This window comes from Anarhichas minor, unplaced genomic scaffold (genome assembly GCF_050575085.1).
Source record: "Anarhichas minor isolate MPS153535 unplaced genomic scaffold, ASM5057508v1 ptg000045l, whole genome shotgun sequence".
NCBI lineage: Eukaryota > Metazoa > Chordata > Actinopteri > Perciformes > Anarhichadidae > Anarhichas > Anarhichas minor.
In genome coordinates, this window is record NW_027466491.1 from 5,721,701 (window position 1) to 5,735,667 (window position 13,967).

General features: G+C 41.0%; 1 protein-coding gene across 1 annotated transcript in view; it reads left to right on the forward strand.

The window, feature by feature from the left end:
* pcloa (piccolo presynaptic cytomatrix protein a) overlaps positions 1-11,152 on the forward strand; it is a 49,805-nt gene extending 38,653 nt beyond the window's left edge. Inside the window, exons 16-26 of the mRNA XM_076111741.1 lie at positions 120-250; positions 2,286-2,312; positions 3,498-3,591; positions 4,313-4,384; positions 4,474-4,720; positions 5,350-5,583; positions 8,082-8,223; positions 8,416-8,477; positions 9,515-9,649; positions 10,546-10,691; positions 11,009-11,152. Of these exons, the coding sequence (XP_075967856.1) occupies positions 120-250; positions 2,286-2,312; positions 3,498-3,591; positions 4,313-4,384; positions 4,474-4,720; positions 5,350-5,583; positions 8,082-8,223; positions 8,416-8,477; positions 9,515-9,649; positions 10,546-10,691; positions 11,009-11,152 (1,434 nt within the window). The remainder of the gene's footprint in view (positions 1-119; positions 251-2,285; positions 2,313-3,497; positions 3,592-4,312; positions 4,385-4,473; positions 4,721-5,349; positions 5,584-8,081; positions 8,224-8,415; positions 8,478-9,514; positions 9,650-10,545; positions 10,692-11,008) is intronic.
* The last annotated feature ends 2,815 nt before the right edge of the window (positions 11,153-13,967 follow it).

A 13,967-nucleotide genomic window follows, 5' to 3' on the forward strand; every position in this document is an offset into this window, starting at 1 on the left:
AAAAAAACATTACATTGAATAAATGCTTAAAAAATACAAAGTGAATCTCATTTTCTTTCATAGTTTCTCTCACCAAATGCATTTGAATCAATTGTAATTCAATGTGCTTCTTTTTGCAGCTTCAAATCCACTACGACAAGCAGCTCGGCAACCTGATCGTTCATGTCCTGCAGGCCAGAAACCTTTCCCCTCGGGACAACAATGGCTACTCTGACCCGTTTGTTAAAGTGTATCTCCTTCCAGGGAGAGGGTGAGTCCAAGGCTTGGAACCCGCAAGCACACCTAAAGCAGTTCAGAACAGGACGGGAAGGGCAGTTCAGGATAAAATATACAAGATTAGACTAAATGTTTTAGATATCGTTGATCGAGAGAGAGAGAGGTGTGTTAGATGTCACTGTTCTCATAGTCACTTTCAGAGAAGGAAGTTGAGTGATATACCTGCTTAGATATCCCCATTAACATCCAGGCTACAAAGGCAGCCACTTTGTTAAGCTCAAACCTAATTTCCATTCATTTTAAAATCGATTTACAATTGATTTTGGCTTACCATAACATCTTTCAACGTGCAGCACATGACCTTTCTTTGGTATCAATTCCATAGCACCTATACACTGCACATCAGGTCCATCAAATGAAATGTATCACAGTGTAATTCCATTGGCGTCATGTGATATGAACGTGCTACGGGACTCAACAGCCCCTTTATCGCTACTGATTGACATAAACATTGTGTACAGTAAATTATATGAAGTTGCTTGTGTTCTTGTGTTGACGTTGCCCCCGTTGATGGGAGTTCTAGTATGAGTGCAGTCAAAATCAATAGCTCTCATATTCCCTTGCAATACGATCCACACCAGGGCTTCCTTTCTCACTGTGATTGCGCTGTAATGTAATTGACTCTCCCACCTTCTCTGCTGTTTGAGGTCCCTTGAGAGAGTGTTTTTTTTCCCCCTGTGATCGTTTCAGATAAAAGCAATGATACATGGCTGTGAGCTTTGCAGCCGACCTTCAGTCTGACATGTGCAGATGCAAACACCACTGTGTTTTAGACAGGGTTGCGTTAAAGGAGCTGGGAGAGTGGCACGGGACTCACAAGCCCTGCAGCCGCCCCACTGGAAGCTGTTGTGGAAATATGCACACTTAAGCACATGTGTGACAGTACTCGTGTATATGCTACATGTGCGTATACATGGACACACTCACAGCTGTCAGAGCACCGACTGCAATCCATACAGAGGCTTTTCAGTTGCATCACAGATTTCCTGGCAACCACATGGAGCTGTTGCAGTGAAACGGGTGGTTATAAATAAAAGTGTAATACATAGAGACCAGAAAAGAGGGAAAAAATAGATGTGATTTGGCAAAAGTAATCCACATTTACAGGCCAATGTGCACGAAGATGAAATTATGCTTCTCCAGGCGGCGCATAAGCAAATCAACACGGGTCTCTTTCAGACACGTTCGCATGTGTATTTCTTTCATACCAGCACAGATGATCAAAGTGCTATATAAATGCAATGTGTTATTATCATAATGACAATAAACTACTTGTCATGTACAAAGGGGAAATCAAAGAGAAGGTCCACCTTTACTGAATGCATGTGTGCTTCCGCAGCCAGGGGGCACACTTCCTATCAGAGGGTAACTATCTTTGCTCCTCTGCAAGCCTCTCTAGCTTACAGTTACCCAAAACTTACAAAGACGTTTACGTGTATCTCTGCAGAAGCATAATTTCCGCTAAGGTTGAAAGAGTAAAGTTTGAGGAATTCCTGTACATTTTTGTCCAAATTTGGATTGTTGCCCTGCAGGAGTCTGTCGCTCTATAATTGTTAGTATATCAGCCAAGATAATGTGTTAATCCTTATGACTTTCACATTTTAAAAAAATACCACTTTCAACAATGTAAACACCAGTTAGATTAGATTTTGTTTTCACACATAAAAGGATGCAGTTCCCCGGTCCTAGTACCAAGGACAATCAGCTGTTCCATGAGCAGCAGATCTCCACTACGGTTGCCACTGGATGCGTTTCATCACCTGAAAGCCCTCTCAACACACTTCACGAGACACTAAAGCACAAATTCAACCCACCCCTCAGCACACCGCAGTTCCCCGTCCTCGCCTCTTTCCTAAACACACACTTAATAAAATCCCACGATAAAACTAGATCTCCCCTTCCCACATACACACTCACAGTCCACAGACACTCTTTGAACGCCCACCCTCCCTCTGACTATTGTTTCTGTATGTTGTTCTCTATATTTAATGCATGCTGGACCCTCTCAGTCAGGTCATGGTTGTCCAGAATGCCAGGTATGTGACTTGACCACTTTGGTACTTTGGTTTTGTTTTGGTTCAAAATTTGGTTGTCAGTTTGGTGAAGGTAACAAAACGTCCAAATTGTTTTCCAACTGATGGGTAGCTTGATGATACAAATCAGTTTGTTAAGTTCCACTAACTCCCCTATATTGTGCATTTTCCCTGGTCCCCATATTCTCATGATGTTCCACCCGCCTTTGGGCTTAGCTTTGCATTTTCGAGGACTTGAATCCCTAAATATTAACATCTTCCCATGTCTTTAACATAACATTAATAAACTGATACTCCCCTGTGCTGACAATTAACGTTTTCCGGCTAACTGTTGTGTGTTACTGGTTAGATAGTCCTTCTTTGTTCACAACCATCGTGATTTGAAATCCTAACATTGAACCCGACTCCCTTTAGTTTGTCCCTGTTTTGTGATTAAAATCCCTCAGTAATGTCCTACATCGTGCCCAGACATCGTGCTGTACCCTTGATGCTCCGCCACATTCAACACATACTCCCATTATTTTTGCTCTGCGGTCCTTATTCATCCCATTTTCTTTCCAAAATACTGTAAAATTGTTTTTGTCTTTACCAAACTAACGCTTACAGACTTACTCATATCCTACAATCTTAAATCAAACCCTACACACTGCAAAAAACATCCATCTTATCAAGTCATTCATACTATTCCAGTGAGTCTGCTGGGATATAAAATGTTTTTTTTTTATTAAAACAATTGAAATAATTAGTCAGTAAAGTCAGATTATGCTATTATTAAGCAAATTGACTTTTTAAAGTATTTTTTCTACTGTTGTTTGCAATTCAGTGATCAGGAGATTTATTTAGCTGACTGAGTTATTGGCATATGGAGATAAATCAACCTCTCCTTCTATACTGGCATACCTTTTCACTTGTTTTAAAACATCAAAATGATATGAGACTAAATGACTTGATGGACATCAAAATGGACTTTTTTGCAGCTGCCCTAACATCGTATCCTGCCGTCCATGCACGTATAGGCCCATACATTGTTACCGTCCAAACAATGTGCATCACATTCATTCTCTCCCTTCTACTGTCTACATTGTGCACAATGTATTATGCTCACTGCATTGTGATGGTCCACTATATCCTCCGGGGCTTTTGCACGTCTGTGACCAAATCTATCTTGTTGTGATGTTTTCTCCCCAGTGCTGAAAATAAGAGGAGGTCCAAACACGCAGGCAAGAGTCTCAACCCTGAGTGGAACCAGACCGTCATCTATAAAAACATCCACTTGGAGCAAGTATGTGATCATACACACATTTCTGCACACATTCAATGTGTCATAGTACCTTACATGTTATTAATGTGTAAAATAATATAGATGTTGTGTAGTATTATTTCTATAACCCTACAATATTCAGTGTGTGTAAGGCACACACAGGAGAACTCACAATGTGCCAACTTCCATGTGAAAATGATGATTCTGCTTTTTCTCTGCTGGCTTGCTGACTAGCATTGTGGCCATTGGCTTTAGTGGAGGAGATGAATATGCCATTGGGATTTAATTATATCATTTTAGATCCCATTTTAGATTCATTGGAACCATATCAACCACAGAATTTGTGGACTTCTGTTGTCTGTATTGTTAAGCTGCTGAATGTCTGTTTCTGCTTTCAGCCCAGATCATATGTTTATTTTTCTTTAAGGCGGGACACCAAAGGCAAAAACGTTTTTTTCATGCACTAGTAATTTTGGAGATTTGGGCTATTTTGCTTCCATAACATGTGTTATTTTAATGGAAGGAAAACATCCAACATACACATTTATTTTTTGTTGTTTATTTGCGTTTGAAGATCTCTCCTAAATTCACCAAAAGTTAGCATTAGATAATGCCTCATTTGCATAATGAAACATAACATTGAAAAAAACATTCACCTGGGGTGTCTCCCTGAAGGTTTATTTTGCCAGATAGTTAGTCACTATAACTCTGCATTAACTTCCTATCTTTGCGTGCGTGTCAGCTGAGGAAGAAGACCCTGGAAGTGAGCGTGTGGGACTATGACAAGTGCTCCTCTAACGATTTCTTAGGAGAGGTAAACCTCTTTCACCATACGTTCAGTTCAGTGATGTACCAACACATTTTATCCTTATATATCCATCAAACTGTTGCGTTTGTGCCCAGGTACTTATTGACCTGTCCAACACAGCCGAGCTGGACAACGTCCCGCGGTGGCTCCTCCTGAAGGAGCAGAGCGAGGGGGACCACCACCGGCGCTCCCACTCGGGCCAGGGCCGACACGGTTCCACTAAACCCTCCTCACAGCACTCCTCCCCTAAAACCACTGGATCCGCACATGACAATCAAGATTCCCCAAAATCATCTGTCATCAAGAGCCGAAGCCACGGGATTTTTCCAGATCCGGCCAAGGGTAGGGCACGATGAAATTCCCTCAGCTGCTTGACTTCATCACCATCTTCTCCTAACAACCGTCTGTACTCTGCTGCTTCCGCTATTTCGGTTTCCCTGCTTTCTTCTTGAACTCTGTTTTTCTTTCTTCTTCACACGTTGTGCTCTCTTCCTGTCACTGCTTCTCTCGTCTGTATCTCCCCACTCTCTCGGTGTCCGCCTCTGTCCACCTGTTTCTCTCTCAGTCTTTTCTCTTTACCAGAATCTTCTTACGCCTATTATTGTGCACCCATCGTAGCTTGAGCTTCATGCTTTTTGCTTTCTCATGGTCTGTTTTCTTGGTTGCCATGATGTCACCTATAGCTCAGAGGCCTAGCCTTAGCTTCTCTCCATATTTCTTCAAACACAGAAGGCAACATGGTCGTGGAAGGCTTTAAATGCTCCCCTAATTTAGAAAAAATAACCATCAAATTGAATGAGGCTGCTTGAAGTTCTTAGACTTAATTAAGGCAGTTACCATGCTGGTTAAATGAAGTTTCTCATGAGCCAGCTACTTAATCACTACAGGTGGTACACAAATGGTAACAGCATCTAAGTTAACGAAGGTAGAAAATAGCTTTTTTGGTAATTTGGTGAATCTGGTTGTTTTAGACACGCAGGTGCCCACTATCGAGAAATCTCACAGTAGCCCTGGCACATCGAAGCCTTCCCCGTCCGAGAGCCAGAGCCAAAGCCACGGACGCAGCCAACATTCTCGCTCGCACGGCGCTTCGCGCTCCAGCAAAAGTTCCGCACGGCAACACCATCAGGACAGCGGCATAGCAACGGGCGATGCCCCACAGCAGCCACAGCAGCAGCAGCAGCTGCCACAACGCCTTCAACCAAGTAAACCAAGACGCAAATAAAGCCTACGCAGCATGGCCTTCTCGTACTCATCTGTTCATCCTTCTGTTATTGTTTTCCCCCCCTGATCATTTAGTTACCTTTTTATATTCTTGGCTTCCCTCACCTTTTACACCCTCTGGTCCTCTCCCCCGTTGTATTCACAGTGTGTCAACCTCCCACCGCTTCTCTTCTGTGCGTACTCACAAGTGTGTAGAGCCAGCACCTCACCTGTAGCACACCGTCTTTGACCTTCCTAAGTTTGACCCTTTTTCAACCAACCCAAAGAGGCGTAACGGTTGCTTACTGAAGGCCAGTTCTAAACATTTCCAAAAAAAGTAAACAGGTAATAGGCTAAATCTTATTCTCTAAAATAATTTAATATGAAGCTAAACAGAAATAATTACTTTTACCTACGTTGAAGTTTGGTTTTGCTGTTTTGAATAGTAATTTAAATACATTCACTTTACTTGGGATGAGTAGAAGTAGACGGTATGGAAAAAAAGTCTAATCTGAAAAAGAAACGGCAGAGTCGCAGGATAAATTCGGAAGGAACAAATCAGCAAAATCTGTCAATAACTGCCAGAGCGCGGTGACATCTCCAGCTCTCTCAAATGACAAGACTAGCAAATTATAAACTATTTTTAGTTAATTTAATGGAGCAAAGTTCACCAGGAAAGAGTTTTTGATTCAAGGAGAGGTTTTTGTCACCAGCTAGCAGTTCAACATCTTGGATTCATTGATCCCCCAGTAAAACAGAAGAAAGTTGTAATCCCACCCCTCCCCAAAATATCATGAACCTCTTTTGGTAGTTGTTTTTCTTTTGTTCTTTTTAAATTAACTTTTGTTAACAAAGAACGACCAGCTTTTCTCGACTGAGATGGCTCTGCATGCAGTCCGCTAACACACCCCCCTCCCTCCCCCCTTTTTTTTGTTTGAACAACTATCGGACTCACAATGCACCTCAGTAGATGCTGCACACTCCGCCTCTTAGTGACATGCGGGAGGGGAAAACGTGCACTGCACACTGTGGCTGCATGTGATTGACAGTCATCCTGGTTGCCATGCTGAAGATAAACCGCTCTCTGAATCTCCATCTTGCTCCTCCCTCCTTCCATCTTAAACTCCAACCCCATGACCTTTGACACCCTGACACCTTACCTGTGCCTGTGAAAACGAAACACATCCAGGCCAAAGAGGCCGCCTCTCACTGAGGCACCAGAGACACAGCGTAGTGGGCGTGCTCACCATTCAGAGAGCCCAGTCTGACTGGTTGCCTGCCCTGCCATCGGTTGTGTCGGCCAAAGGGAGCAGAGCAGACGGCAGACACCTGACCCTCAGGAAAGCCGTGTCAGAAGAGGGGCCGCAGAGCACCGGAGGTGAGAGTTTGCCCAAGAGTCTTCTCTCTGCCGTGTGACTGAAGCACAGATGGGGGAGCAAGGAGAGAAAGAGAGAGTGAAAGAAGGAGAGGATGCGATACTACTAACGCACACCTGCAGAAAGAGAGAGGGGAGTCTTACAAGCTAATAAAAGAGCCAGGAAGACAGAGAGAAAGTTGCACTCAGCCACATTCACCAGACATCCATGCAGCGAGACGCACTTTCTTTCACGGCCACCGACACAGTTCACTAATACCAGTAAATGGATGTCCCAAACTGTGATTCACTGAGAGTTAACACTGTGCCACTGCCACAACTGCTGCGTCACAACTCCCCTGTTTGTATTGCTTCATGGAACTGGTATTAGTGGAGCTCTGGCGATCCCTTCGCGACAACATGTCGAGTGGCCTGAGAGAAAAAAAACGTGTCGGCATGGATTCTGTTCTGCACCACATCCACGCATCTCACTTCATTCATACTCTATCACACTGCCTGATCAGCTGGTTGAGGATTTAAACATTTATTTCTTAAAAGAATAACATCTAAAAATAGGTGGCATATAAACAGGGTTTATAAAAAATATGTATACACTGATAAACGCCCTTTAAACTCCCCCAGATATGAAACTATATTCATATAATTTGCTTTTTAAACTAAACTAATGCTAAGATTGAGATATTAGATAATAGTTCATGGAGATGACTAACAATGTCAGTAGGGTCTACGTGCCTCTTGTTTGGTCTACTTTGCATTAACATATATATGTGATGTTTCTCTGGATTTATTTGTCTGTTTATGTGAAAGCTTTATATGTGAGTTATTACTGTCTTGTCTTTGTCTGAGAGAAAGTTTCCAAGTACAATATTTGTTCATAATGCTTCTTGCTAGTCCACAGTGTGTGTGTGTGCTATTCATTACAATCTTTTTGTGCTTCGAATAAAGCTTCCCTCTTGACTGTGACATAAATTATTTAAAGTGTTAAGTTGATTATGATGGATTTTAGTTGCCGCAAATGGTATCTAATGCTTCTTGGCCCTAGTTTTTACAATCTTGGATCCGGCAGAGGTGCAATTTTTCTTCCTGTCTCTTTGTCGTAATGGGTATGGTCGTATCTCTGCACAGCTCGGTCGAGCTACAGATCCAGTGATGCCCCGGTCACAGCAGCCTCATTGGACAGCGGCCTGAGTGGCAGTGCCTACAGCCTGTTGGACGAAGAAGGAGAGATGAACGAGGTGGACAGTGCCATCTTCCAGGTGCCGCGACTGTGAGTCAGCTTATTAAAATACTTTCATCTTAAAAAGCCTCAGTTTCACCTTTTGGATGTGCCATAAATGGTGATAGCATGCTAACCTACTACTTTTGCAACACCCAGTAACCTGCACAGAAGATAAAGAGACCAAATTCAAGCTGTTGTCGAGTTTGGTAATTTCCAAGATTTTATTTCCCCTCTCTTTAGTGGAAAGATCCCAAACGGCACAGAGGAGATGAAATCATCAATGGGACACGGTGACACTGAAGGTTAGACATACAATACGTGTGTGTGTGTGTGTGTGTGTGTCTGTTTGTCTTGATGCCTATTAGTGTTCAAAACCTTTCACCAATACATGCTAAATAAGTCATCGTAATAGGATTTTATAAGTTTTAAACTTTTACCACTATCCAGTACAGTATTTGCATTCATTCAGATGTCCTGCCTCAAAGAATAGCAAATGCAATTCAATTAAATTCCTATTTAATTGATCAAATAAAATAAAACATTTTCCCTCTTTTGTCTTTTTTTAAAATGTATTTTTTAACATGTTTTTAACATGAATTATTCAAGTAAACATGATGTTTACTTGAATAATTCCATTGCAAGTATTAACATGCGTCATTCACATTATGTGTGGACCTGTTAACTGACTCATTTACAGGTTACTTTCATCATTCTATCCTTTGATTTTCCTCATTTCTCCTCCCTTCCTGTGACCTTTTGAGTCAAGTTATTATGACTAATGCAAAGGTGCAAAGATGGCCTTTAAAAGCCTGAAAGAGGTTTGTTATCTCACTTTCACCTTTACAGCTACGTGTGAGACTGAAGCTTTATACACACACACACACATGGATGAAGACATTAACTTATTTATTCTTATCCGCATAGATTCTTCATCTCTTCATCATCTGCTCTCGGTTCCCTCAGTCTTTTTATTGTCAATATGTCTCTCTCATCTGGTCATAAACACACACACACACACACACACACACACACAGAGGCTACCCTTACCGTTTGCCAGGGTCTTATTGACCCAGCTTTCAAAACTGTCATTTCCATTCAGCTTCCAAGGCAACCAGAAGCCAACTTCTCCCCATCTCTGATAAACAAATACATGCGATTGCTTGCAGGCCATGTTTGATATTACTCATCATGAGAGTACACTTTGTTTCCAGCGGAGGGCAGTCACCCGCCAGAAGGCACCTGCTTTTAAAGAGGGAGTGAGAGAACAGAGAAGTATGTAGTTTGTTTTTCACTGTGCGTAGCTGATTCAGTGTGTGTGTGTGTGTGTGTGTGTCTTCAGGTAAGTCCCAGATAATGGGGGAGATCAGGATTGCCCTGAAGAAGGAGATTAAGACGGAGGGAGAGCAACTAGTCCTTGAGATTCTTCAATGTCGCAACATCACCTACAAGTTCAAGAGTCCAGACCACCTGCCTGGTACTGTAAAACAAACACTGCACACAGCACACACACCTTCCTTCCATTTATGCTGATAGGTCACACGCAGAAAATGACTTTGATAAGGTCTCAACAACATGCAGGACTTTTCAAAAGCGGTAGTTTCTTACTTTATTACCCTCTGGTTTATTATGTCCACTACTTCTGTCAAAACTCTTGAAAGTCTCTTGTTATATGTGATGCATTTCATTTTCATCATTTTAATATTTGACAGCTGGGAGGCCCACACAGCCCACGCTGTTTAGAAAGACTGGCATCTGACATACACCAGCATCCTTGCCAGTTTTTCCTAAATGCAGAACCACAGGTGTCGTGATAGAGTTTTCCCTTCAGCATTCACTTAGATACCAGCATTAGGCATATACTTAGCCTAGTCGTCAATAATATATATGTGCGATGTTAAAAATATTAAGACAGGAGACGCTTGCACAAAAACAGTTATTTAGATTACATGTGAACCTGCAATTATGAACACTGGGCAGACGAGGGTCTGGTGTACAGACTTCTCTTCCCTCGTTAAAACGCAGACTGCCGCCCACCTCGCCTCCTCTTATAATATTAATATCCTAATACCCAAGCTGCTTGCCACTTGTTTGATTCGCTTCCAGATGGGATCTGCACACAAAGGGTTATTTCCATTGACAGAATGTACAGAATTTGTAGCAGTGACTCATAGCACAAACACTTTATTGTTGGCTGTGTGCATCTGTGACTATTTCTAAAGCTGGTATGTGGAGTTTCTTCTCTTCATGTTAAGTGGCCTTGACTTTCTGAACAAAGCCTTTGGTGTTATATATTATATAAAAGCAAAATCATGATGATGTAGTATCAGTATGATGTCAGCTTTACATTGATTTGTATGTGTGTGTCCACAGATCTTTATGTGAAGCTTTACGTGGTGAACATCGCTACCCAGAAAAGGATCATCAAGAAGAAGACCAGAGTGTGCCGTCATGACCGGGAGCCATCTTTTAACGAAACCTTCCGCTTCTGTATGAACCCGGCTGGACACTCTCTACAGGTAATCCTAATCCAGTCCCTAACACATGCACACACATAATAGAATTACACAATCTGTAATCATTCGTCACTAGCAGTTTAAGATTATTGCCGAGAGTTAGATTAGAATATTGATGTCTTTCTTGTGTATGTCTGCTGAATATATATTTAGAACCAGGAGACAATTAGCTTAGCTTAGCATAACTGGAAACGGGGGGAAACAGCTAGTTTGAAAAGTCAAACTATTCCTTTAAGCATACACGATCTCTTGTTAAACCCGGTGGATTCCTTTACATATTCAATCACATGATATGCTGATTTATGGTCTTTTCACACCAGCTGTTCCTGGTGTCCAACGCTGGCAAGTTTGTGAAGAAGACTCTGATCGGGGAGGCCTACGTGTGGCTGGACAAAGTCGACCTACGCAAGCGAGTGGTGAGCTGGCACAAGCTGCTCGCCAGCACCACCCAGATCCACTCATAGAAGGAAACTCAATCAAAACAAACTAAGCTTGAGAGGGCACGAAGAGGTTTCTGTCATCTGGGGACGCTTAGGTTCAACATCTGTAACACCGATCCACTCTTGTCGGTCGGGGTAGAGGGTGGATTGAGTTCGAAATATCTCTTTCTTCAATCTTTGTTTCACGGCTCAGAGTTTTGGAAGATGCTTCTGTTCGTTGGGGCAAGTCTGATGATAATTTCTGTCATGCAGGACGTTTGGAGGAAGTAGTGAATGCATTTACAGGAAATGAACACACAGGTTTACAGGACGTACGGTGTACAGTAGTGTGGCCAGGGCTGAGGAAAAGAGCAGGTGCTGAGTTCAGAGGTCAAGCACGGAATCAACCAGGTATTAAACACTTTAATACACACAACACACACACACACACACCAATGCACACAATTATTTAAGACAACTTTGCACACTCATTCATGCAGAAGAGACATTTTAATTCTACAGGGAATGGACACACTTGTGGATTCTAATTTATTTATTTATTTAGATGTTTTATCCATGAAAGATTTTCCTCATTGCTTTTATTATGAGCGCAGAGTTTTATTGATTTACAAAGCATTTTGGGAAAGAAATATTGAAGACTCCGCTACGGAGACCTCGTGTTTATTTTTGTATTATGATATTAGCGTAGAGTTCTATCATTTGACTTCTCCTCAATTATTTAAGAACTTAAAAATCCATCCTGGAAAGGATACATAGTATATTTTGTAACTCACTACCTAGCATTCCATTTCAAGAGGAAAAAAAGGAAATCTCAGCAAGCATGAATTTATTAACAGAAACATCTCCTTGTTCACTTTTTCTTTTTCTCTCCATGTGTGTAAACTCGGTTCAATCAAATAATTATTGTTTGATAATGAACAATATTGATATAAATGTATATATATATATCAAATTGGACACTATATATTTTGCGCATGAGTCTATCTATATGGTATGCTGTGCCACATTTTCTGCACAAAATAAAAACCCCATTGCCTCTAAGGTTCACTTTGTATATAGTGGCGTGTCATAGTTGGAAATGAATTCTAACATATATAGATAGATATATAGATCTTTATCACAGACAATCAAGTCTTGATGATTGTGACAGAGGTTTTATTTACACATAATGCCCCTTTAGAATGTGAGACATTTACCATTTGAGATTTAAGTACTTCTTGTTTTTTCTTTCGTGAGATCCAGGCACATTACGATGCTTATATCAGTCCTGCAGTCCACTCAACAACGTCCCGCTTGTGTGGTATTTTGCACCTTTTCTTGCTTAGAATGTAAATCTGACGTTATCCTCCTGCTAGAAATGAAATAGTCAGACTTTTTTTTCCAAGGGGAGGAAGTAGAGAGTTAAAGCAAAGCGATGCCAATATGAGGAGATAGGCAATGTGCCGGAAAGCATCCATGAAAACAGCACTATTACCATTCTAAGATACGACAATGCTATTACAGCAGCATGTTGATGTTCTGTCCCAGCTTTGTTGTCATACATGTGTTGTCTTGATATTACCACTTCCGCTGCAGATCACCAATGTTGTGTCTAAAAGTCTGCTCTGTCCATCGTGTTCATTGTGTGCGCTTGTATGGGAGTCAAGAGGCAGGACAGCTGGTTCATTCATTGTTTTCAGTCAAACTGAGTGAAAATTAATATCTGAGTGATTTCTATGCAACATCTACTGTATTAAGGTGGTAACTGCATCTTGACTTTTTGCACCTGCAGTGTTTTCATGTCCTTCATGATTATTGCTTTAATGTGATTTTTTTTAAATTTAATTTAACAGGTTATTTTGTATTGTTGATATGAATCTTTATTTATTGCCTGTGAGACGATTTTATATGTTGTATTATATTTGTTTACAGGACATATCAGGTGTACATATAAAAAGCATTGAGACATTTTGTTTTATACACAATGTAGTACTTGTTTACACGGTTTAGAGGGCCTGAAACTCCTTAGCACCAACACACACTCACGTATGGCAATTAACATGCACAAATTTCACATAGTTATGAATTACGATTAATTAATTAAGACGATAACATTCCTATTCAAAATGTTCCAATTTGTTTGCACTCCCCATTTGAATAGTTGCATTTGTGTAAGTGAAATTACCAAAAAAAAAAGAAGAATTGTAATAAATGGACGTTCTACCTGCTATGATAGTAGTTTTAAGGTCGGTGTATGTTTTTTTTTGTTTTTCTTATTTTCATACTCATGTGCTTGTGTGTAGCATCTTCATACCAAGTCCATGCATGTCATTTGCTCTAATGCATATCTCTTCTTTTAAGTGTTGTCTGTCTAAAACTATTGACTTTAAAATCTCTCGTAACACACAAAGAATTACACACTCTATCTCACACGCGCACACACACACACACACACACACACACACACAGATACTATGTCTCTATTTCCAACCTTGTAAATACATAGCTTTTTATACCGGGGTTTGGGGAGCAATAGGTCTTTTAGCAGACAAAAAAAGGTGTGCGATCATAGAAGTAAAAGGAAGTTGTTTTTCTCTCGATCAATATACAGTGGATAGACTGCGAAAGGACACATGTCTGTCCATAGAGACCCAGATTTACTCGACCCTTTACACCAAACACTAAAGGTTTACCAGAGTCTAACTACACAGAATTCTATCTTAAACAACTCTAGCAGTTGCAGGATAATTTAAATGTGCTCACACTGGATGTTGCATGTTTCGTTGGTGGTTCATACTATTTTTGTGTCCAGATATTATTAAAGAAAAAAAAAAGAATGAGGTACAGAAAGATTATAGAA